The following is a 26,510-nucleotide window of genomic DNA, read 5'->3' as shown; positions in this document are numbered from 1 at the left end:
GTGAAGGAATGGGCCGATGCAGGAGGAGGGAGATCAGTGGCTGAAGCGGCCACAGTAGAGCTAGCGTTAGTTAGGGAGTCACTGGCTCTGCTGCTTTATATACAGTCAGACAACACCCTTCTATGACCGGGCTGGAGACGTGGCAGATATCTCACTTAGCGTTCGTCATCTAACATCCACCGCTTGACAATCCATATTAATAAGATCCTCTGCGTTGAGCTCCGACCCCACAGTCAGTCAGCCACAGCCTCAGCCCAGCGACACTCGTGAGCACCGCCATGTGGTTGCAATGGGTAACAACAAGCTGGTAGCCAGCAGCAATGACTCACCTGTCGACAGCCTCCACGTCGAAACAGAACCTCTTTTCTATAGAATCCGTCTTCCGTCTTGTGCAGGACTTCAGAGTGAAGCTCTCCTCCTCCCCCTGCAAGACGGAGGAAGCCTTAATCGACCTTTAAGAAGAGACATTTATGACACTCAAGTTCAACCAATGGGAAGTGCCTTCCGCCACGTGTATGGAACCAAGTCATTTTAAGACACGTCTTTGATTCTCACAGTGAATTGTGGACAAGGATGGATGGACTCAAAGGATCTAGGAAAAAAACTGGTGAGAAACTTTGATGTAGGTTATTTCCGTGCAAGCATCTCACAGCCCATCTCCTCCCCATCTCCCCGTCATTCCCTCTCTTCCCCATCTCCTCGCTCCTTCAAAGGGAGTGCATTAGCAACTGAAGTGTCACCACTGTTTGCACAGAGAATCCTGGGAGACACAAGGCAGCAATCCTGAGACGGAGCCTCAAGCCACGACTCTGATGTGTTCTGAATGATACCTCCTCTCCTCTCTGATCCTTCCTCTCATGTCCATTATCCTTTTCTGCCCTTCCTACTTTACTCCTCTGCTCTCCCACCGTCACCTCTCTCCTCCCCTGCTCTATCTCCTCTCATGTCTTATCCTCTATCCCCTATTCTGCCCTTTGTCCTCTTCCTCCATCACTTCGTCGCCCTCTTTCTGCCATCCTTTTCTCCACAGTACACTTCAATGAGAGGAACAGTGAAATGAGGAGCGATATACTACCACTGAGTGTTTGTCCTTGCCCACTGACAGTGACAATACTGAGGTGTCAGGGGCAGATGTGCCCACCAGGAATCACTCTTTCAGATGCATTTTAAAATTTACACTGAACAAAATATATGGTATGAGCAGGCATAAGCTACCGACCAACAAACACAATTGCCTTTTATTGATGGAAATTTGAATGCACAGAGACACTGCACCGTGACGAGATCACGAAGCCCATTGTGAGGCCCATTTTTTAAGGTATCAGTGACCAAAAGATGCATATCTGTATTTCCATTCATGTGAAATTCATAGATTAGGGCCTAATGAATTTAATTCAGTTGACTAATTTCCTTATATGAGCTGTAACTGTATCTTTGAAATTCTTCCATGTTACATTTATATTATACAAGTAAATACTTGTATTGGTATTTTCTCTTTATTGAGATAGAAAGTCACAAACGAAAGGGGAAGACATTCAGGTAAAGGAAAACAGATATGAAGGCGGAGTTTGAACCCATACCACAAAGGTCAAGTTATAGTCTGGAGTAAGCAGCACTACCACAAGGCCAGACTCCAGCACACAGATGTATTTTGAAGCACTAATCAACTGCAGTCAAATCTCGGTTTGGCGGATTCCAGGAGAAGGCTACCTGCCCCAATGCAGGTAGCCAACTGTGTGCCAACTGTAAAGTTTGGTGGAGGAGGAATAATGGTCTGGGGCTGTTTTTCATGGTTCGGGCTAGGTCCCTTAATTCCAGGGAAGGTGAATCTTAACGCTACAGCATACAATAACATTCTAGACAATTCTGTGCTTCCAACTTTGTGGCAACAGTTTGGGGAAGGCCCTTTAATGTTTCAGCATGACAATGCCCCCATGCAAAAAGCTAGGTACATACAAAAATGGTTTGTCGAGATCTGTGTGGAAGAACTTGACTGGCATGCACAGAGCACTGGCCTCAACCTCATCAAACACCTTTAGGATGAATTGGAACGCCAACTGCGAGCCGGGCCGAAACACCCAACATCAGTGCCCGACTTCACTAATGCTCTGTGGCAGAATGGAAGCAAGTCCCCCAGCAATGTTCCAACATCTAGTGGAAACCCTTCCTAGAAGAGTGGAGGCTGTTATAGCAGCAAAGGGGAACCAACTCCATATTAATGCCCATGATTTTGGAATGAGATGTTCCATGAGCAGGTGTTCACATACTTTCATGTAGTGTATGTATAGGGGTAATGTGATGAGGCATCAGGATATATGATAAACAGAGTAGCAGCAGCAGCGTATATGATGAATATGTGAGTGTGTGTGTGTGTGCGTGTGTGTAGAGTAATTATGAATGTGAGTGCATGTTATGTGTGTGTGAGCAAATTAAGTGAGTGTTGGAATGTCAGTGTGCGTGAGTGTTTAGATTCCAGTGAGTGTGCATAGAGACAGTGCAACAACAACAAAAAGTACAAGGGTCAACTCAGATTTAGCTACTTAGCAGTCATATGGCTTGGGGATAGAAGCTGTTCAGGAGCCTGTTGGTGTCAAACTTGATACACCTGTACTGCTTGCCATGCGGAGGCAGAGAGAACAGTCTATGGCTTGGGTGGCTGGAGACTAATTTTCCGGGGCTTCCTTTCACACCGCCTGATATAGAGGTCCTGGATGGCAGGGAGCTCGGACCCAGTGATGTACTGGGCTGTCCGCACTACTCTCTGTAGCGCTATGTGAGTGATGGCGGTGCTGTTGCCATACCAAGCAGTAATGTAGCCAGTCAAGATGCTCTCAATGGTGCAACTGTAGAATTTTGTGAGGATTTGAGGGCCCATGCCAAACCTTCTCAGCCTCCTGAGGGGGACAAAACACACACCCCTGTGGGGCCCCCGTGTTGAGAGTCAGAGTGGTGGAGATGATGTTGCCTACCCTCACCATACCACCTTGGGTCGGCCCGTCAGGAAGTCCAGGACCCAGTTGCAGAGGGAGGTGTTCAGTCCCAGGGTCCCAAGCTTGGTGAATAGCTTGAAGGGGACAATGGTGTTGAACACTGAGCTGTGGTCAATGAAAAGCACTTCACATAGGTATTCCTCTTATCTAGGTGAGTGAGGGCAGTGTGGAGTGCAATTGAGATTGCGTCATCTATGGATCTGTTGGAGCGGTATGGAGTGGGTATAGGGTGTCTGGGATGATGGAGTTGATGTGTGCCATAACCAAACTTTCAAACCACTGCATGACTACAGATGTGTGCTACAGGGCGGTACTCATTATAACATGAAGCCTTGGAGTTCTTGGGGACAGGAATGATTGTGGTCATCTTAAAACATGTGGGGATTACAGACTGGGACAAGGAGAGGAGAGGAGAGGTTGAAGATTACCGTGAATATGCCTGCCAGTTGTTCTGAGCCTGCTCTGAGAATTTTGTTAAGTGCTAGCTTGTTATTTTTCTTGTCCTGAGGTGGAAAGTATACAACAGTCACGATAACAGCTGAAAACTCCCTCGGGATGTAGAAGGATCGGCATTTGACCATCAGCTATTCCAATACAGGTGAACAATAGGTTGAGACTTTCCCTGCACTTGAGATAGCACACCCTTTGTTATTGATGAACAGGCAAATCCCTCCCCCTCTCGATTTCCCTGACTCCAATGTCCTCTCTGCTTGGTGAATGGAGAATCCATCGAGTTGGCTAGCCATGGAGGGTATCTTGTTCAAAAGCCATGTTTCAGAAAAGCAGAGAATATTGCAGTGACAAGAGTCCCGTTGGTAGCAAATCCGCGATCGGAGGTCATCCATTTTATTATTAAGTGGCCAATAGAATGGAGGGAAGAGGTGTCCGGATTTCCCTTCACCTTAATCTCGCCAGGATCTCGCCCCTCTCTTGCCTCTGTAATGACGGAATTGGAATTACAGAAAGAGCCCAGGGCAGATGAGTCAAACTAATTGCCGATCTGATGTTCAACAGTTCAACATTTTCTGTTAACCAAATTCGACACTCTCTCATTGACCTCCATACAAAAACTCAGTGCTGCTGGAAAAGACAGATTTTGGCCCCTGTTATGCCCCTGGCTACACCTCTTCCTCTCTGAGTCAACTCACCACTTTGCCACCCGACTTCTGGTCGAACAGGACCATGGTGACTCGTTTGGGCTCTCGATGGTAGGTGCAGTAGTGCTTGACCCAGGTTGACACGAAAGAGCCTGAGAGAGGGAAGAGAGAGGAGCAGATTGAGAAGCAGAGAGGGGGGAGTATTGGACACATTTTGTGGGTTACCATGGTTATTGCACACGCTGGGTCCCCCGTCACCTCTAAGAGCATGATATTCTCATCCTGAATACAATTACCCTTGTTGTTTCTATGGGGAAATTGAAATCTATTTCAAACAACACTGGTGTCTAAACAACATTGGTGTGACTAAAGCGGTAGTCGTGATGTTACCGCCACCATGCTTTTCTAAGTGGTAAAAATAAATCACTGAGTAGTGAAATTGTATCCCATTGCAGCATGAGAGAGAGAGAGAGAGAGAGAGAGAGAGAGAGAGAGAGAGAGAGAGAGAGAGAGAGAGAGAGAGAGAGAGAGAGAGAGAGAGAGAGAGAGAGAGAGAGAGAGAGAGAGAGCAGGATGGGACACTCACGTTTCTCCTGTACAAACAGGTATCCCTCCATGGTGTCATGGCTGATACTCTTGTGCTCATGGGGGTTCTCCTTCATCTTCCTCATCAGACACTCCACCTCAGACCGTGTGCTTTCAAAACGGTTCCGCGTCTGAACAGGGCAGGAAAGGAGACAGACAATGATGGAAACATCCTAACACCATTGTCTGCAGTCAGTGTGTTAGGGCTAGGCCAAAACCTTATATTTTTCACATTTATTATGGTATTTTATGTTTTTTTTTTATAATAAAAGTTCACATATGCTTTATGAGTAGGTCATGACCCTAGAGTGGCAACACATAAATTATAATTGATTGTAATTGGGCTTTCTCAATTTTGATTGTTTTATACTGTTCAAACTAAATACATTTTCAGCATATTCTACAATTTCTGCATTTCCTGTACTTTTGTAGTCATTTCCACACTGTGCCACGCAGAGACGAATGATATGGGCAAAACATCTAGGCCTAGTTAAAAGCTGAACTGTTGGAATCTTGGAAATAGAATGATTATTCTAATTATATAGTTCAAATAAAGTGGGCAGCACCTTGAATGCATTGTTGTTTGAAATGACAATTAATGAATAAGCCAGGCAGGGATTATTGACAGGGTAGGAACCAAAGTGTTGGCCAATGTTCCCAGGGGACCCTAATTAGTGAGAGATTAGCAAATTTAGGCATGTCACGACAACAACAAACTCTGAACTTACTTATCCATTCATAACTGACCAAATTATGAAAGACAAGCATTGTCATTTTGAATTATGTAAAGTGAGTGTTAAAGAGGTTAAATAATTATTGTTGACTATCAACAATGACAAGCCACCTGGGTCTGACAACTTTACTGCAGATGACAATAGACTATATCTCTCCAATCTAAATCTACATGAAAGTGTGTGCTCTCAGGCCTGGAGGGAGAAAACGTAATTCCGCTACCTAAGAATAGCAAAGCACCCTTTACTGGCTCCAACAGCCGACCAATCAGCCTGCTACCAACCCTTAGTAAACTTTTGGAAAAAAATGTGTTTGACCAGACACAATTATATTTCATAGTAAACAAATGACTGAAAAGAAATTAGCTGAAAGAAATTGATAATAATGAGCTGTTTTGTTAGACCGATCATAATTTGCTGCTGGAAAAACGTATGTGTTATGGCTTCACATCCCCTGCTATATTGTGGATTGAGAGTTACCTGACTAATATAACACAGTGTGCTCATCAATCAAAGACTCTCCAACAAAATCCAGGTAGAGTCGGGCATTCCCCAGGGAAGTTGTCTTGGCCCCTTACTGTCTAAAATATTTACTAATGACCTGCCACTGGCACTGAGTTAACTTTTTATGGCTGCAGGGGCAGTATTGAGTAGCTTGGATGAAAGGTGCCCATATCAAACAGCATGCTCCTCAGTCGTAGTTGCTAATATTTGCATATTATTATTAGTATTGGATAGAAAACACTCTGACATTTCTAAAACTGTTTGAATGATGTCTGTGAGTATAACAGAACTCATATTGGCAGGCAAAATCCTGAGTTGAAATCAAAACAGGAAGTCAGAAATCTGAGCTTGTATGTATTCACCAGAGTCCCCAATGAAATCCCCTTGAGATATGAATGATGTTGCACTGCCTAGGGGTTCCACTAGATGTCAACTATCAATATAAATTATAATGAGGCTTCTATGTTGTTGTGGGAGTGAATGAGAGCAGAATATATCAGATGTCCATCAATCAGCCATTTTGTGATCACGCTTTTTCCTCGTGGTAGTCACTTGCGTTCCATTACTCACATAGACAAGAAGGAATACTCCGGTTGGGACTTTATTGAAGCTGTATGTTAAAAACATCCTAATGATTGATTCTTTACTTAGTTTGAAATGTTTCTTCGACCGGTAATATCACGTTTTGAAGTTTTTGTCCGATATAACGCTGACCAGAATTAGCGTTGGGAAATGTATACCAAACGCGCTAACAAAAGAAGGTATTTGGACATAAATAACTGACATTTTCGAACAAAACAAACATTTATTGTGGACCTGGGATTCCTGGAGTGCTTTCTGATGTAGATCATCAAAGGTAAGGGAATATTTATCATGTAATTTCTTGTTTATGTTGACGCCATCTTTGCGGCTGTGGTGTTCTTACTTTTGAGCGCCGTCTCAGATTATTGCATGCGTTTCTTTTTACGTAAAGTTTTTTTGAAATCTGACACAGCGGTTGCATTAATAAGGAGAGGTATATCTATAATTCCATGTGTATAACTTGTATTATCATCTACATTTATGATGAGTATTTCTGTTGAATGATGTGGCTATGCAAAATCAGTTGATGTTTTTGGAACTAGTGAATCTAACGCGACAATGTAAACTCAGATTTTTTTATATAAATATGAGCTTTATCAAACAAAACATGCATGTATTGTGTAACATGAAGTCCTATGAGTGTCAACTGATGAAGATAATTCAAGGTTAGTGATTAATTGTCTTTATTTCTGGTTTTTGTGAATGCTATATTTTGCTGGAAAATTATTGTGAAAATTATTGTGGTTTGGTGGAGACCTAACTTTGGTGGGATTAACAACGGGAATAGCTTTAAAATGATATAAGACACATGTATGTTTTAGGAATTGTTATTATGAGATTTCTGTGGTTTGAATTTGGCGCCCTCTATTTTCACTGGTAGTTGTCATATCGATCCCAGTATCGGGATTGCAGCCATAACAGGTGTACCTAAAGTGCATTCGGAAGTTATTCAGCCCCCTTGACTTTTTACACATTCTGTTGCATAACAGCCTTATTCTAAAATTGATTAAATATATACCCCATAGTGATAAAGCAAAGAAAGGCTTTTAGAAATGTTTGCAAATGTATAAAAAATGACAGCCTAGAGTCTTCTTGGGTATGATGCTACCAGCTTGGCACACCTGTATTTGGGGAATTTGTGTACTTTGCTCCATTCATCTTTCCCTCGATCCTGACTAGTCTCCCAGTCCCTGCCGCTCAAAAACATCCCCACAGCATGATGCTCCCACCACCATGCTTCACAGTAGGGATGGTGGCAGGTTTCCTCTAGACGTGATGCTTGGCATTCATGCCAAAGAGCTGAATCTTGGTTTCATCCGACCAGAGAATCTTGTTTCTCATGGTCTGAGTGTCCTTTAGGTGCCTTTTGGCAAACTCCAAACAGGCTGTCATGTGCCTTTTACTGAGGAGTGACTTCTGCCTGGCCAATCTACCATATAGGCCTGATTGGTGGAGTGCTGTCACCTCTCTGACCAAGTCCTTTCTCCCCCAATTGCTCAGCTTGGCCAGGCGGCCAGCTCTAGAAAGAGTCTTGGTGGTTCCAAACTTCTTCCATTTAAGAATTATGGAGGCCACCTGGACTATTTACATTGAACCCCCCTCTTTGATTTTACACTGCTGCTACTCACTGTTTATTATCTATCCATAGTCACTCTACAAATGACCTCGATTAACCTGTACCCCCGCACATTGACTCGGTACCGGTACCACCTGTATATAGCCATGTTATTGTTATGGAAATGTATTGGGTTACTTTTTGATTGACTAGATTTTTTAATTTAGATTATTTAGTAAATATTTTATTAACTCTATTTCTTGAATTTAATTTTTGGTTAAGGGCTTGTAAGTAAGCGTTTCAATGTAAGGTACACCTGTTGTATTCGGAGCATGTGACATAGCATTTGATTTGATTTGTGTTCTTGGGGACCTTCAATGCTGCAGACATATTTTGGTAACCTTTCCCCAGATCTGTGCTTCGACACAATACTGTCTCTGAGCTCTACGGACAATTCCTTCAACCTCATGGCTTGGTTTTTGACATGCACTGTCAACCTTATATAGACAGGTGTGTGCCTTTCCAAATCATGTCTAATGAATTCAATTAACCACACATGGACCCCAATCAAGTTGTAGAAACATCTCAAGGATGATCAATGGAAACAGGATGCACCTGAGCTCAATTTGGAGTCTCATAGCAAAGGGTCTGAATACTTATATAAATAAGGTATGTGTTTTTTATTTTTAAGAAATGTTCTAAAATGTCTAAAAACCTGTTTTTTCTTTGTCATTATGGGGTATTGTGTGTAGATTGATGACGAAAACAAATTGAATAAGGCTGTAACGTAACAAAATGTGAAAAAAGTAAATGGGTCTGAATACTTTCCGAATTAACTGTATGTACGCCATGACTCAACATTATACACTTCAGCTACCACAGCAAGTGAAATCACTGCAACATTACCTTGTCACATGTGAATTCCAAATGTCTCTAACGGTCTCCCTACAGTCAGCTGTTTTATGTGTTTAACGCACTCACAGTTCCAAAATGTGATTGTTACACAACAGGAGAGTTAACCCACGCTGCCCTCAAACCAGGGCACGCTGCCTGCTAATTATCTATAAGCTATGTTTAAACTTGTCAATTTAAAATGATTTTCGAACAACAGTTTGAATTGAGGTGTGTTCCGCCTCCTCATTAATTCACATAAGAAGTAGCCCATTTCACTGTTGCAGACAATATATGTTTGAGGCTTTATTGAGCTGGCCAAGTCCAAGCACTTCCCCAGTGTTTCCCCAGATCAAGTATGAAGACAATGTGCATCTCTAGTCAGAACACATTTTCTGTCTGGCGCCCGCATTGCCTTCATTGTTATTTTCCTTAAAAATAATAACTTTGGTCATGTGTCCGTTCCTATCAAACTAAATGCCCTATTTTCTGTATATCGTGTTGTTGTTTCTACTGTAGCATACCGTACATATGTATGGAGCATAATGTATTTACAGTTTTTTTCACGTTTTCATGTACTGGTGACAAATCATACATTCCAATTCTTGCATATATTGCAATGGAAACATAATGTGTGTAAAATACATTTTTGAAGATTGCACTGATTTTGATGAGCTAATGCTAAGCTATTTGCCAGCTATGTGTGGCGCCATGTTTGTTTACATTATACAATGCATTCTGGTCTGTCAGACCAAAGATGTTATGAAAAAATGAGGTGAAGGGATAGTTCACTTGACTGACTAAAGGTGCTTTCAAGACAACTGGGAACTCTGAAAAATACGAGGGCAAATCACGACATCTGTGATCTTCAGCTTGGAAAGTCAGAGCTCTAGAAAGAGGCCCGAGTTCCCGAGTTGGAGTTCTGAGTTGGATGACCGTTCAAAACAATTTGTCCCATTCAGATCTTGTTTTTTTTCAGAGTTCCCAGTTGTCTTGAACACAGTATTAGATTGCAACTATGGTACTATGGTTGACAGCTTAGACCCCCCTTTTCAGGGTTTTTATTTGTATTTAGTATATACAGTTGAAGTCGGAAGTTAACATTCATTAAAACTTGTTTTTCAACCACTCCACAAATTTCATGTTAACAAACTATAGTTTTGGCAAGTCGTTTAGGACATCTACTTTGTGCATGACACAAGTCATTTTTCCAACAATTGTTTAAAGACAGATTATTTCACTTATAATTCACTGTATCACAATTCCAGTGGGTCAGAAGTTTACATACACTAAGTTGACTGTGCCTATAAACAGCTTGGAAAATTCCAGAAAATTATGTTATGGCGTTATAAGCTTCTGATAGGCTAATTGACATCATTTGAGTCAATTGCGGGTGTACCTGTGGATGTATTTCAACAACTTCCACACATCTGGTTCATCCTTGGGAGCAATTTCCAAACGCCTGAAGGTACCATGTTCATCTGTACAAACAATAGTACGCAAGTATAGAGACCATGGGACAACGCAGCCGTCACACCGCTCAGGAAGGAGACGCGTACTGTCTCCTAGAGATTAATGTACTTTGGTGCGAAAAGTGCAAATCAATCCCAGAACAACAGCAAAGGACCCTGTGAAGATGCTGGAGGAAACATGTACAAAATTATCTAGATCCACAGTAAAACAAGTCGTATATCGACAAAACCTGAGGCTTGCAAGTCGAAGAACACCATCCTAACCATGATGCACGGAGGTGGCAGCATCATGTTGTGGGGGTGCTTTGCTGCAGGAGGGACTGGTGCACTTCACAAAATAGATGGCATCATGAGGGAGAAGAATTATGTGGATATATTGAAGAAACATCTCAAGACATCAGTCAGGAAGTTGAAGCTTGGTCGCAAATGGGTCTTCCAAATGGACAATGACCCCAAGCATACTTCCAAAGTTGTGGCAAAATGGCTTAAGGACAACAAAGTCAAGGTATTGGAGTGGCCATCACAAAGCCCTGACCTCAATCTTATAGAAAATCTGTGGGCAGAACTGAAAAAGTGTGTGCGAGCAAGGAGGTCTATAAACCTGACTCAGTTACACCAGCTCTGTCAGGAGGAATGGGCCAAAATTCACCCAATTTATTTTGGGAAGCTTGAGGAAGGCTATCCGAATCCTTTGACCCAAGTTAAACAATTTAAAGTCAATGCTACCAAATACTAATTGAGTGTATTTAAACTTCTGACCCACTGGGAACGTGATTAAATAAATAAAAGCTGAAATAAATCATTATCTCTACTATTATTCTGACATTTCACATTCTTAAAATAAAGTGGTGATCCTAACTGACCTAAGACAGGGACTTTTTACTATGATTAAATGTCAGGAATTGTGAAAAACTGAGTTTAAATATATTTGGCTAAGGTGTAAACTTCCGACTTCAACTGTAAACTTATCCCGTGTCTGCCCCACATTTATTGATAAATCCCCCATCTATAGTAATATTTCCTGCATCATATCCCCCACGATACCTTCCCCCATTTCTATACCCCATGGACTTGAAACCCCCCCCCACAAATGAAATTACCCCCCCTAAAATGGTTTCATCCCTATTCAGTTTGATGATCTGTGAGGTGATAAGATTTTATTTGCTGTGGGATTTGTCAAAAACTGTAAACGACTTGTCAAGTAATGTGCTCCTTGTATACACTTGTCAAGTAATGTCAAGTAATCTTTTTCAGGCAATGGGTGCAGCCATCTTTGACTTTGGCTTTGACTTTTGTTAATTTGGGTCTTATAGCGAATAGCATTCTGGTATTAGGGAGTTTCGCTTGTCAAACATAAACAAAAATGGCTGCCATCATAAAGAATTTAGCTGCTGTTAGCTTAGCTGATATGCATCTCTTTTCTAAACAATATTACATTTCTTCCTTGTGCGCACCAGAGATGTGGTACATTGTAAACAAGTCTAGCTGTTAGGTCGCTAGCTTATGTTGGGTTTTTTTGTCAGCCCATCCTGTTATTTATTCTGGTTCATTGAATGAGTTTGGCTGTGGAAATGTTCTGGGTGATGTTTGGATGATAAAGTTCGCATTTATCTTTTACAATAAAAGGTGAAATTTACGAATAAAGTTGTGAAGACCTTATTTCCCATCAGTACAAAACACTGTTTAGATGCTTTTCAGACAACAATGCTGTTTAGATGCATTTGTTGCATCATATGTTCTGTTGCTACTGTTCCAATCACAGATTTGCGATGGTACACAGCAGGGACCACTCAGCAATGATCACAAATATGTGATCGTACCCTTCAAAGGGTTAACAAAGAGCTGCAGTCGGATTTAAAATGGGTGACAAGTAATAAGCTCGTACTAAATATTTCAAAAACTAAAAGCTTTGTATTTGGGACAAACCATTCCCTAAAGCCTAAACCTCAACTAAATATTGTAATGAATAATGTGGAAATTGAGAAAGTTGAGGAGCCCAAACTGCTTGGCGTAACCACAATTGTGCTATTGTGTGTGTTTTATTGCGTTATTTGTAACTTATTTTGCACATGTTTCTGCCACCGTCTCTTATGACCGAAAGGAGCTTCTGGATATCAGGGCAGCGATTACTCACCTCATACTGGATGAATATTTTTTCTTTAACGAGTCGGACGCAAAGGATTTACTTCAGACACCCGACAAGGCCCAAAGCCCTGTGATTTGCATGAGCAAGAGACGGCAATATTGGGGACATAGGTTGGGGTGCCTAGCTAGGATCCGAATGCGAGTGAGTAATCTGCCTCTACCATCAGTCCTATTAGCCAATGTACATTCACTGGATAACAAAATAGATTAACTAGCATCACGAATATCCTACCAACCGGACATTAAAAACTGTAATATCTTATCTTTCACCGAGTCGTAGCTGAACGATGACATGAATATCATACAGCTAGCGGGGTTTACTATGCATCGGCAAGATAGAACAGCAGCCTCCGGTAAGACAATGGGTGGCGGTCTGTGTATATTTGTAAACAACAGCTGGTGCACGAAATCTAATACTAAGGAAGTCTCGAGGATTTGTTCGCCTGAGGTAGAGTATCTCATGATAAGCTGTAAACCACACTATTTACCAAGAGAGTTTTAATCTATATTCTTCGCAGCTGTCTATTTACCACCACAAACCGATGCTGGCACTAAGACCGCACTCAATGAGCTGTAGAAGGCCATAAGTAAACAGTAGCCGGGAAATTGAATGCAGGGAAACTTAAATCAGTTTTACCTCATTTCTACTAGCATGTTAAATGTGCAACCAGAGGGAAAAAAAGATCACCTTTACTCCACACACAGAGACGCACACGTACAAAGCTCTCCCTCTGACTCCATTTGGCAAATCTGACCATAATTCTATCCTCCTGATTCCTGCAAACAAGATAAAACTAAAGCAGGAAGCACCAGTGACTCACTCAGAAGTGGTCAGATGACACAGATGCTAAACTACAATCATTGGCTTCATCAATAAGTGCATCGATGACGTCATCCCCACAGTGACTGTACGTACATACCCCAACCAAAAGCCATGGATTACGGACAACATCCGCACTGAGTTAAAGGGTAGAGCTGCCGCTTTCAAGGAGCGGGACTCTAACCCGGAAGCGTATAAGAAATCCCGCTATGCCGTTCGACAAACCATCAAACAGGTAAAGCGTCAACACAGGACTAAGATTGAATCATACTACACCGGCTCCGACACTCGTCGGATGTGGCAGGGTTTGCAAACTATTACAGACTACAAAGGGAAGCACAGCCGAGAGTTGCCCATTGAGTCGAGCCTACCAGATGAGCTAAATTACTTCTATGCTCACATTTCAAGGCAAGCAACACTGAAGCATGCATGAGAGCATCAGCTGTTCCGGACGACTGTGTGATCACGCTCTCCGTAGCCGATGTGAGTAAGACCTTTAAACAGGTCAACATTCACAAGGCCAGATTACCAGGAGGTGTACTCCGAGTATATGCGTACCAACTGGCAAGTGACTTCAAAGACTTTTTCAACCTGTCCCTGACTGAGTCTGGAATATCAACATGTTTCAAGCAAACCACCATAGTCCCTGTGACCAAGAACACTAAGGTAACTTGCCTAAATGACTACCGACCCGTAGCACTCACTCACGTCTGTAGCCATGAAGTGCTTTGAAAGGCTGGTCAAGGCTCACATCAACACCATTATCCCAGAAACCCTAGACCCGCTCCAATTTGCATACTGCCCCAACAGATCCACAGATGATGCCATCTCCATTGCACGCCACACTGCCCTTTCCCACCTGGACAAAAGGAACACCTATTCAGTGACTACAGCTCATCATTCAACACCATTGCGTCCTCAAAGCTCATCACTAAGCTAAGGAACCTGGGACTAAACACCTCCCTCTGCAACTGGATCCTGGACTTCCTGACAGACTGCCCCAGGTGGTAAGGATAGGTAGCAACACATCTGCTATGCTGATCCTCAACACGGGGGCCGCTGAGGGGTGCGTGCTCAGTCCCCCCCTGTACTCCCTGTTCACTCACGACTGCATGGCCAGGCACGACTCCAACACCATCATTACGTTTGCCAACAACAAAACAGTGGTAGGCCTGATCACCGACAATGATGAGACAGTCTATAGGGAGGAGGTCAGAGACCTGGCCGTGTGGTGCCAGGATAACAACCTCTCCCTCAACGAGATCAAGACAAAGGCGATAATTGTGAACTACAGGAAAAGGAGTGCCGAGCACGCCCACATTCTCATCAACAGGGCTGTAATGGAGCAGGTTGAGCAACAAATGATCATGGTTCAAACACACCAAGACAGTCGGGAAGAGGGCACAACAAAACCTATTCCCCCTCAGGAGACTGAAAAGATTTGGCATTGGTCCTCAGATCCTCAAAAAGTTATACAGCTGCACCATCGAGAGCATCCTGACTGGTTGCATCACTGCCTGGTACAGCAACTGCTCAGCCTCTGACCGCAAGGCACTACAGAGGGTAGTGCGTACGGCCCAGTACCAATCACTGGGGCCAAGCTTCCTGCCATCCAGGAACTCTACACCAGGCGGTGTCAGATGAAGGCCCTAAAAATTGTCAAAGACTCCAGCCACCCTTGTCATAGACTGTTCTCTCTGCTAAGTGGTACCGGAGTGGTACCGGAGCACCTTCTTAACATCTTCTTTTTCAGTTCTGCCCACAAATGTTCTATGGGATTGAGGTCAGGGCTTTGTGATGGCCACTCCAATACCTTGACTTTGTTGTCCTAAAGCCATTTTGCCACAACTTTGGAAGTATGCTTGGGGTCATTGTCAATTTGGAAGACCCATTTGCGACCAAGCTTCAACTTCCTGACTGATGTCTTGAGATGTTGCTTCAATATATCTACATAATTCTTCTCCCTCATTATGCCATCTATTTTCTGAAGTGCACCATTCCCTCCTGAAGCAAAGCACCCCCACAACATGATGCTGCCACCCCCGTGCTTCACGGTTGGGATGGTGTTCTTCGGCTTGCAAGCCTCCCCCTTTTTCCTCCAAACATAACGATGGTCATTTTGGCCAAACAGTTCTATTTTTTTTTCATCAGACCAGAGAACATTTCTCCAAAAAGTATGATCGTTGTCCCCATGTGCTGTTGCAAACCATAGTCTGTCTTTTTTTATGGCGGTTTTGGAGCATTGGCTTCTTCCTTGCTGAGCGGCCTTTCGATATAGGACTCGTTTGACTGTGGATATAGATACTTTTGTACATGTTTCCTCCAGCATCTTCACATGGTCCTTTGCTGTTGTTCTGGGATTGATTTGCACTTTTTGCACCAAAGTACCATTGATCTCTAGGAGACAGATTGGGTCTCCTGCCTGAGAGGTGTGACGGCTGCGCGGTCCCATGGTGTTTATACTTGCATACTATTGCTTTGTACAGATGAACGTGGTACCTTCAGGCATTTGGAAATTCCTCCTAAGGATGAACCAGACTTGTGAAGGTCTACAATTTTTTACTGAGGTCTCAGCTGATTTCTTTTGACTTTCCTATGATGTCAAGCAGAGGCACTGAGTTTGAAGGTAGGCCTTGAAATAGGTACAGTCAACTTAGTGTATGTAAACTTCTGACCCACTGGAATTGTGATACAATGAATTATAAGTGAAATAATCTGTCTGTAAACAATTGTTGGAAAAATGACTTGTAATGCACAAAGTAGACGTCCTAACCGACTTGGCAAAACTATAGTTTGTTAACAAGAAATTTGTGGAGTGGTTGAAAAATGACTCCAACCTAAGTGTTCTAATGACTCCAACTTAAGTGTATGTAACTGGGCTGTGAAGAGACACACAGGCACAGAAACACATTTTAGTATTGTTATATGGTATTGTAAATTTTGTGTTGTGGATGTGTAGTGGTGTGGTGATGTTATGTGATGTACTGTTTCATTTTGTTTTTGTTGATTTATTTTGTGATGTGCCTTAATGTGTCTTGGACCCCAAGAAGAGTAGCAGCTCCTTGGCAGCAGTTAATGGGGGTCCATAATGAATACAAATAAAACATAGCTAACATATTCATGTTTCACCTATTCCTATTCCTCTCTGATTTAAGATACAGTTGCATAAACAACATACCAATCTAGGCCTAGACCAGCATTAGTACCAGGCTGTATTGATTACCTATCTACATTTGCTCTGACTCTTAGTACATTTAGCAAGCTAGCTAACTAGTGTTTAGCATTAGCGGCTAACCAGATTTATTTTAGCCACAACTTGCTAAGAAAAGGCAAACTAGCAGACAGTAGTTTGCAAACAGTAAGCTACACAAACTAATAGTGGAATTGTAGAACGCTTGTGGAAAGCAGCATTGTTTTCACCAACATCTTGTTGCATCTGTCTGGCCATGCAGACCACGGCAAGAAAGTGTTTGTGACTCTGTGGTCGAACAACTGCTCTCTCCATGTGTGACAGGGGGCAGGGCTTGGTGTAGGAAGAGGCATGCAGCAGGAGGAGGGAGAAAGACAACTCAAATAGCAAACGGAGTAAACTATGAAAACTGACATAACACGTGCTGAGCTGCGTATCACATTTACCAAACATTGACATACCGTTATTGAAGGTAAAGTAAAAACCCAAACCGGTCCACGCATCAATACGGGTATATAGTAAAATACAATATACTGCCCAGCCCAGCCTTGAAATGTCTTTGGTGTGGCAAAATATTACATCTCACCAGCACCTAATGGCCGTAATGTATGGCATTGATATGTATCTTACATTCTGAATGCTGATAGTGAGGTCTGTCTTGAAGTGGTTGAAGTCTTTGGCCAACTCGTACCCATGGTGATAGTAAGTAAACAGCCCTTGAAGAAATGCCAGCAACTAGAATTGATACAAAGGACGAAACGGAAAGGAAACATGGTTGAGAAACGTAATTCAATTCCATCAACCTAATCTACTGTAATTTGATTTGAAAGGTACTTGTTGTCAGCCACATTTGTTCTGTAGACAGTGTGGATGAAGGAGAGATGACTAAGCATGTAAGGTGTATAGAGTACAGTAACAGTATTAGGGTTGCAAAACTCTAGTAACCTTCCTAAAATTCCCAGATTTTCCAAAAAATCCTGGTTGGAAGATTACCTAAATCAGGAGGGAATGAGCAGGAAATCGGGAGACTTCCTACCAGGATTTCTGGAAAACCTTGGAGGTTTAGGAAAGTTCATGGCATTTTGCAACCCTAAACAGTATAGACAGCATGCTGAGGGAGATTGACATGTTCACTCACCGGCTCTACGAAGTCAAACATCTTCCTCTCCTGGACCTCCTGCACCTTGAAGACATACTCCAGAGACACCTCGTAGAAATGCTGCCGCACGTGGTCCACCTGGCTGTCGGCCTGCACCACACGCAAAAGGATGGGATGCTGTTTGAAATGACTTTCAGGTGAAACCCGCGGTGAAGTCATGCTGTTTGCTCTCCCATCTGAATGGTCGTGCTTTACACCACACAGGCCGCCACGTCATATCTCCACCCACTTCAACTTTGCTTTGATCTCCTCCCATTTAGGTGTGAGATACCGGACAAATCTGAGGCGCACCGTGCGCTTCGGGAGGAGTTTCATCGCGAGGGCTATCACCATAGAGAACAATTCCATGTCATTTCTCCCATGGACAGGGGGGGGGGGGGGAACACGACTATACCTGCCTGACTGTTGCTTGTTCCTTCTATTATTTCAGATTTGTTTTAGGTATCTATGTGTGAGCTGTGACAAGATTTTCCTCTTGTAGGACAATAAACGTGATTCTGATTCTTTGTGAACTGACTTACAGCGCACACACGCACACTTGCCCACACGCATACACAAACACATGCCTCTTAACATAAACACACATGTCATGACTAGCCAACTCTAGCCCATTTTGATTGTGGGAAAGGAGAACAATGTATGCTTACTTCATGAAGATGTGCTTCTTTCTTCTTTGCTGATAGGCTTAGGTGCTTCTCCAGTACAGCACAGTACTTCTCTGTCTCTTTGTCGTATTTCTTCTTGGCTTCCTGTGATAGACAGTCAAAAGGTCACCAACAGTCACCTTGTTTCCAAGTCCTGGACACCACATAGTACAATTTATATTGAAATTGTATTGAAGAGGATGTCCCATTGAGGTCAGAAGACCTCTTTCTCAGGGGAAACCTCTATATAACACATAGAGCTCTGTTTTGGCATCATCACTGCCGCCTTCCAACAGAACATCCTTTGCAAAGAGTCATGGGTATTATTGGTATGTCCAGGGCTTAGCTTTACAGACAGATTTAGAGGAAACTATTGTGAGATGCAGGTTGAAATCACATCTCCTCTAGTACTGCTGAAGCCAACAGAGGCAGCCCACAGCTGGTGGGAAAACAATAGAGCACTTTAAACCTGCACGTTTGCACGACAGACAGAAGGACAGACATAACAGGATGTCTCTCCCAGCCTCTCGCTCACAGACAGACAGATAGACAGACAGACAGACATAACAGGATGTCTCTCCCAGCCTCTTTCTCACAGACAAAGACAGACAGACAGACAGACAGACAGACAGACAGACAGACAGGTGTCTCTCCCAGCCACTCTCACAGACAGACGGATAGATAGAGCAGGGTGTGTCAGTAACATACAGTCCAGCACTCCTCACCCTGGGGTGCACTGACTGTGTCCACACCTTCTACTGACTGATGTCATCATCATCCCTGTCCACCCGGTCACATGACCCGGCCTTTCATCGCCAGCCAGTTTCCACAGGACGTAGAACCAACCCTCCTCAGAACAGAAGGTCCACTACCAACAGCTGCACAACACGTCATTACAGAGCATCCTAATGTAAGTAACAAAGGACCCTGCAATTTGCTCTAACCCTTAATAATAAATGAACCCATGTCTTGTCTGTTATACACTGCAAACATGTTTCAATGTGGGCTCTTTTGAGTTCAAGTATCCCTTTTCGGAACACTAAATTATTCTTCAAACGTTTAATTAACCTACACATTCTTCTAACTTAGACTTCAAAATAACGATATGGTGAGAGGTCAAATCAGAAAGAGTTTTGTCAATATGTAATAAAGTTCACTAACATTTCTTCATTGACAATCAACCAAGTAAATCCTGATGCCCTTCATGTGATACCTGTATTGACCAGATGGTGGCAGTGTCTTATCACAACAGACCTGTCAGCTCTGGCGGACAGAGCTGAGAGCAGTTTAGACTCAGAGGTACAGTATAGGGAGAGCTCTGGATGCTGTCATCAATGGGGATTTAATAAAGGAATACTATTCTTTGTGGTGTATACATTTTAGACCTACACAAATGTAACTTCTGGAATCAGGACAACCAGAACAAAGTCAGTTACCTGCCAGACTGAGGGGGAATCTGCTAATATTTGAGTGATCAGTACATTTCTTAAAAACCTGGTACTGTAGCAGCGGATAGGTTCAAATGTCCCTTGTCTTTCAAGGTTTAAGAGGGAATATGAGAAGGCTACATAACCCAAAAAAGAAAAAAATCACACAATGACCCAGTAGTAGGGATTACCAGGACATTTAGAGGGGGATCCTTCACCCCAGCATGACTTGGGGGAGTCAAGTCATAATATCTCCTTACCTTGGCAGCGCTGATCTGCTCCTTCCTGAACCGCTCCAGTGGCATGATCAGCACATCATCGGCATTCTCAATCTGAGGAGAGATACAGGAAGTCACCAGACGGCTGACAGGAAGTCACTCTACTGACATACTGTATAAACACAGAGAGGCCTGCCGCCAGACCTTCACTTATTGGTTATACAACGCTTGAATTCCAAAGCGGTGAGCCCATGTTCCAGCATATATCTGACACTCACCATCCGTGTTCTCTCATCCTCCAGGTTCTGCAAAACTCCAGCAAACTCCTGTAGAGACTTTGCTGTAGATGGATAGAGATAAACAGGCCAGCCAGACAGCCAGCCAGACAGCCAGACAGCCAGCCAGACAGCCAGCCAGACAGACAGACAGACAGACAGACAGACAGACAGACAGACAGACAGACAGACAGACAGACAGACAGACAGACAGACAGACAGACAGACAGACAGACAGACAGACAGACAGACGACACAGAGGGAGGATAACAATATATAATGAGTCAGTGGTCATCATTTGGCTCCATACATACCATTCCACATTTGTGACCTTGCTTGCAAAACAAGGCTTTTAATTTGAAATCGTAGTTTACATGCTTGCTTTAGACCACAGTGTGTTTTCAACTAGCAAGCTTATTGCCTGTTCCTTCCCTGCTCTAGGTCCAGCCAAGAATGACTGCATTGTTTTGGGTCAGAGTTTCCACTTGAGATGCCACAATCCTGTTCCAACATTTCCACTTGATAGAATAGTACTCTCCAAATGTAGACCTCAAGTCACTTATAACTTTGAATTCTTCTGTAAAAAATATTCCAGGAATGTTCTTTCAACATAATGGCAAGTTTATTCGAGGTTATTACATTTCATCCAACTCCATCCAATGAGCCTAATTGTGTTTATAACGGCCTTCCTGTACCAATTAGGTGCACTATGAGTGCAATTAGGTAGAACAAGACAGCCAGGCCAGAATGTGTACAGCTGAGTGCAGACTAATGGAGTGCATTAGCACTACTACAGTTGATATGAATGTAGTGCAGCAGTTGGTTACAGTTGAGGGTGGTAACTATTACTACACAACAATAGCGTGCAGGACAGTCGAGTGTGGTACAGCAGAACGGGATGGAGGGCGTTTACTCGCTCACCGATACATATCTCGTCGTCAGTCTCTGCGTCTCCTATGCACTGGAACTTAAACTCATTGAGAGACTCCGCAAACTTCCTCTTGGCTGTGGACAGATCTGAACGGGGACAGAGAAAGGGCAAGTCAGGTCAACAAAAATAGGGAGGCATGTGGGCATCTTTAAAAAAAAAAAAAAAATGCACGAGATGCTAAAGGTTCCTCTGAGACAAAAGCTCCAGCTATTTTGCTCTACTTTGCACAGGTTTTGTGTCAACCATTCTCACACAGCCAGAGAGAGAGAGAGAGAGAGAGAGGGAGGGACAGAAATTGGCCCGTGCTTGTGTAAATAGCATGAGCCCTTCCTGCGGCCCTATGTGCGGAAAGATTTACAACCTCTTGCCAGTCCGAATAAATGAAACACAGGCCCTTGCACTTTTTCATAAATACTGGATGCCTCAGCATTTCAAGTAAGCTCTCACCTCAGGAGTGAGACCTCAGCGCTGGCTATAAAACGCCAATTGGTTCAGAGTTCACTCTCGTAAAAAGTGAGTCACAACGTGTCGCTGGTATTAAAGCTGATGTGCATCAGGCAGGCCACCTGATCCAACACCAGGTCCTTGTCATGTTTCACCACACCTCTGAAATGGCTCAAATGAGGTATTACGAGTTTCGCCATTGTTGTTTCTCGGTAAGGGGAATGTTGGAGACTGTTGAAGAAGGATTAGTTGAGTGACAGACTGTGCTGTAGAGGATAGGTAAGCCAAACACCCTGTCACACAAATAGCAGTACGGGGTAACAGATGTGAGAAAGACTTGGAGCTAGGGCTGGGAAAGGCCTGACTTTTCCACTGTAGATATATCAGACAGCAGGCCTGTCATGTCATGCCACCTCTCCTCCGTGAGGTTTTCCACACATTTCTCCAGCACGTCCTTCACTGATTCCCTCGCTGGATCTCTCTGTCTCTATCCTGTCTCTATCGCTCAGTCTCTCTCTCTCTCTCTCTCTCTCTGCTTTTCGTCAACTTCAGACTTTTATTGTCACTCTGTAGGCTGCATCACAACATAAACTGAGTGTACAAAACATTAAGAACACCTTTCTAATATTGAGTTGCGCCCCCTTTTGCCCTCAGAACACCTTCCATTTGTTAGGGCATGGACTCTACAAGGAGTTGAAAGCGTTCCACAGGAATGCTGGCCCATGTTGACTCCAATGCTTCCCACAGTTTTGTGTCAAGGATATTGTTCAGCGTGACAAATCCAGCAGCGGTGCAGTTCTTGACACACTCAAACCGGTGCGGCTGGCACCTACTGTACTACCATACCCCGTTCAAAGGAACGTAAATCTTTTGTCTTGCCCGCTCACCCTCTGAATGGCACACATACACAATCCATGTCTCAATTGTCTCAAGGCTTAACAATCCATCTTGAACCTGTCTTTTCCACTTCATCTACACTGATTTAAGTGGATTTGTATACTCAGTGTTTTGTACACTCAGTGTATATGTTTTAGAGGTCGACCGATTAATCGGAATGGCCGATTAATTAGGGCCGATTTCAAGTTTTCATAACAATCGGAAATCTGTATTTTTTACACCTTTATTTAATCTTTATTTAATTTATTTGGGGCGGCAGGGTAGCCTAGTGGTTAGAGCGTTGGACTAGTAACCGAAAGGTTGAAAGTTTGAATCCCTGAGCTGACAAGGTCTGTCGTTCTGCCGATTAATCGGTATCGGCTTTTTTGGCCCTCCAATAATCGGTATCGGTATCGGCGTTGAAAAATCATAATCGGTCGACCACTAATATGTTTGGTATGACAATGAACATGACATAGTTAGCTAATGCACAAACAGATTTCTTAACCTTCTTAAACCATCCCCACCCAGGTCGTGACCAGGAGAAGCCAGGAGACCAGGAGAAGCTCCTGCACCCCCTACACCCGGCCCCATACCCAGACTGGATATTGGCATGGCTGTGGCTGCCTGAGACATGGATTGGATGTTACAATTTATACGAGCATTAAAACCTCAGCCTGCTCCAGAAAGTATGCTGCCATAAAACAGGCTTCCAGGACTTCCTCGAGAAGTTGATTCAATGGGAGAGGTCTGGTCAACGTTGACGACAATAAGTCTCTTAATGGGTTGTCTCATGCACCTATGCATTTCTGGGAGTGGTTCCAAAAGGGTTCCAAAAGGTTTCTTCGGCAGTCCCCATAGGACAACACTTTTTGGTTCCAGGTAGAATCATTTTGGGTTCCATGTAGAACCATCTGTGGAAAGGGTTCTACATGGAACCAAAAAGTGTTGTCCTATGGGGACTGCCGAAGAAACCTTTTAGGTTATAGATAGCACCTTTCTTTCTAAGTGTGTAGGGCCCTGTCTGACATATTGGCAGTAGGGAATGGCTTCCACTGACTTGAGAAGGTCGTGGAAACAATGCTCTTAATTAGATAAGGAGATATGTGTTCAGTAACAAAGCTTCTATGACATGCCACTCCAAATATCGCGATATCCAATATAATTGTTTTGCGCATTTACTGACTAAATAATTCCTGATTGTGCAATATTTGTGCTTATTTACGATATTATAGTCGCATTCTCACAAAATAATCTTTGTGTGACTAAAAAAAGAAGGCTTAGTTAATTGATTTAGACTTCATTTTCAACATACTGATACAGCCAAGCTGATAAAACTGCACAGTTTCAAAGTTCAAATACAGTATAGTCTTGCACGTCGCGATATAGCGTCAATGTCAAATGTCACAATATCGAATGAATCCTATATCGGCCCAACCCAAATTGGCATATGACCCGATGAAGTAAAATAAACACCCAATACGTTCCGGCTAATGGACAGCGATACATCACAGTCACACTAGCATTATTCTGTGTATTGGCATCAATACATATACACACTACATTTTACCAAAATAATCACTCATCATCAAGAGAACTGAGATGCATGCTGAATTCACAATGTTTTTCCAAATCAAAACCACACTGTTGGCGCATCCGGCTCATTCTAGACATTTACAATCATTCCAACACAAATGAAATAATATGAATCACCTCTGCAGCCAGTTGGGTTTTTGGAAAGAGGTCTCTTGCGAGAGGTGCTCTAACTCAATCACAGGGCAAAGGAAAACACCATTAACAAATGAGTCCCATGTGTCTAGCTGGATAACTGCCTGGATAACTGCCTGGATAACTGCCTGGATAACTGCCTGGATAACTGGCTCATACAGAGAGGAGCATTGGTAACACTGTCTGGGATTTCTGTTCATCGCAAACTATGGATCTATCTATACAGTATGTGTCCATTGCCCTCCTAAGCGCAACATTAGCATTGAGCTAACTGCTGCCACTACTGTCCTGTCACTGGACGTCTGGATGTCCTGAGAGGCCAGAGGAGGAAGGATAGCGGCCAGGGACACTCGCTAAAAATAAATGACCCTATTGACACCCGCCTCTCCAGCCCTCTTCCCCCACTTCAGCAACAACATTTCCCCCATTCTTCTCCTCCGCTATTCTCTGCTTCCTGATCTCCGGCCCCGCGACACAACGGTGCCGCACAGTCCCGCTCTCTAGCCCCCGGAACACATTCCCACAGTGGCAGACACAGGCCGGGAGAGAGGGAGAGAACGGGGAATCCGCCAGAGTGCCTGCACCCAGAACAAAGAAACTTAAAATATGACAAACGATAGCAGCAGTACACATTGACCGTGTCAGTGAAAGTAAGTCCGCAGTATTGTGGAGTGGGAGCAGCGTGTGTGGGGTGTATGAGAGAAACATGAATTAATCTTATCACAACTCTTTAGGCTGTGCGTGTTTTAGGCTGGAGTGGTTAGGGGAGTGGTTAGGGGCCTGGTAGTGCCAGCAGCGCTGTGTGGTTCAGGCCCTGATATGCCCTCTCGTGTGTGTGTGTGTGTGTGTGTGTGTGTGTGTGTGTGTGTGTGTGTGTGTGTGTGTGTGTGTGTGTGTGTGTGTGTGTGTGTGTGTGTGTGTGTGTGTGTGTGTGTGTGTGTGTGTGTGTGTGTGTGTGTGTGTGTGTGTGCACATTTGAGATATGGTCATGGTTCGTTAATGATGTCCCCATCTATAGTTCACCACACAGTTGGTCTAATCTCACCCTCAGTGCACCCTCAATGAGCATGGCCCCTGTGATGCAGATGCATGGCATACAGTTGAAGTCGGAAGTTTACATACACCTTAGCCAAATACATTTAATTTTTCACAATTCCTGACCTTTAATCCAAGTAAAAATTCCCTGTTTTAGGTGAGATATGATCACCACTTTATTTTAAGAATGTGAAATGTCAGAGAAATAGTAGAGAGAATGACTTATTTCAGGTTTTAGTTCTTTCATCACATTCCCAGTAGGTCAGAAGTTTACATACACTCAATTAGTATTTGGTAGCATTGCCTTTAAATTGTTTAACTTGGGTCAAACGCTTCAGGTAGCCTTCCACAAGCTTCGCACAATAAGTTGGGTGAATTTTGGCCCTTTCCTCCTGACAGAGCTGGTGTAACTGAGTCAGGTTTGTAGGCCTCCTTGCTCGCACACACCTTTTCAGTTCTGCCCACACATTTTCTATGGGATTGAGGTCAGGGCTTGGTTATTGGCCACTCAAATACCTTGACTTTGTTGTCCTAAAGCCATAACTTTGGAAGTATGCTTGGGGTCATTGTCCATTTGGAAGACCCATTTACGACCAAGCTTTACTTCCTGACTGATGTCTTGAGATGTTGCTTCAATATATCCACATCATTTTCCTACCTCATGATGCCATCTATTTTGTGAAGTGCCCCAGTCCCTCCTACAGCAAAGCAAACCCACAACATGATGCTGCCACCCCCGTGCTTCACGGTTGGGATGGTGTTCTTCGGCTTGCAAGCCTCCCCCTTTTCCCTCCAAACATAACGATGGTCATTAGTTCTATTTTTGTTTCATCAGACCAGAAGACATTTCTTCAAAAAGTATGATCTTTGTCCCCATGTGCAGTTGCAAACCATAGTCTGACTTTTTTATGGCGGTTTTGGAGCAGTGGTTTCTTCCTCTTACTTGCTGAGCGGCCTTTCAGGTTATGTCGCTATAGGACTCGTTTTACTGTGGATATAGATACTTTTGTACCTGTTTCCTCCAGCATCATCACAAGGTCCTTTGCTGTTGTTCTGGGATTGATTTTCACTTTTCGCACCAAAGTATGTTCATCTCTAGGAGATAGAATGCGTCTCCTTCCTGAGCGATATGATGGCTGCGTGGTCTCATGGTGTTTATACTTGCATACTATTGTTTGTACAGATGACTTGGTACTTTCAGGTGTTTGGAA

General features: G+C 43.4%; 1 protein-coding gene across 2 annotated transcripts in view; it reads right to left on the bottom strand.

The window, feature by feature from the left end:
- Positions 1–26,510, bottom strand: part of LOC110537768 (rho GTPase-activating protein 26) — a 124,986-nt gene that overhangs the window by 49,580 nt on the left and 48,896 nt on the right. For both annotated transcript variants that reach the window (XM_036937776.2, XM_036937777.2), the window contains exons 2-10: positions 21,207–21,302; positions 20,289–20,350; positions 20,053–20,124; positions 18,369–18,470; positions 17,701–17,811; positions 17,193–17,297; positions 4,674–4,803; positions 4,139–4,239; positions 330–424 (exon numbers count right to left, since the gene is read on the bottom strand). In XM_036937776.2, coding sequence (XP_036793671.1) covers positions 330–424; positions 4,139–4,239; positions 4,674–4,803; positions 17,193–17,297; positions 17,701–17,811; positions 18,369–18,470; positions 20,053–20,124; positions 20,289–20,350; positions 21,207–21,302 — 874 coding nt within the window. The remainder of the gene's footprint in view (positions 1–329; positions 425–4,138; positions 4,240–4,673; positions 4,804–17,192; positions 17,298–17,700; positions 17,812–18,368; positions 18,471–20,052; positions 20,125–20,288; positions 20,351–21,206; positions 21,303–26,510) is intronic.

This window comes from Oncorhynchus mykiss, chromosome 12, assembly GCF_057628025.1.
Source record: "Oncorhynchus mykiss isolate SJ-2025 chromosome 12, ASM5762802v1, whole genome shotgun sequence".
Classification (NCBI taxonomy): domain Eukaryota; kingdom Metazoa; phylum Chordata; class Actinopteri; order Salmoniformes; family Salmonidae; genus Oncorhynchus; species Oncorhynchus mykiss.
The sequence above is the reverse complement of the archived record's forward strand: the minus strand, read 5'-3'. Positions and strand labels throughout refer to the sequence as shown.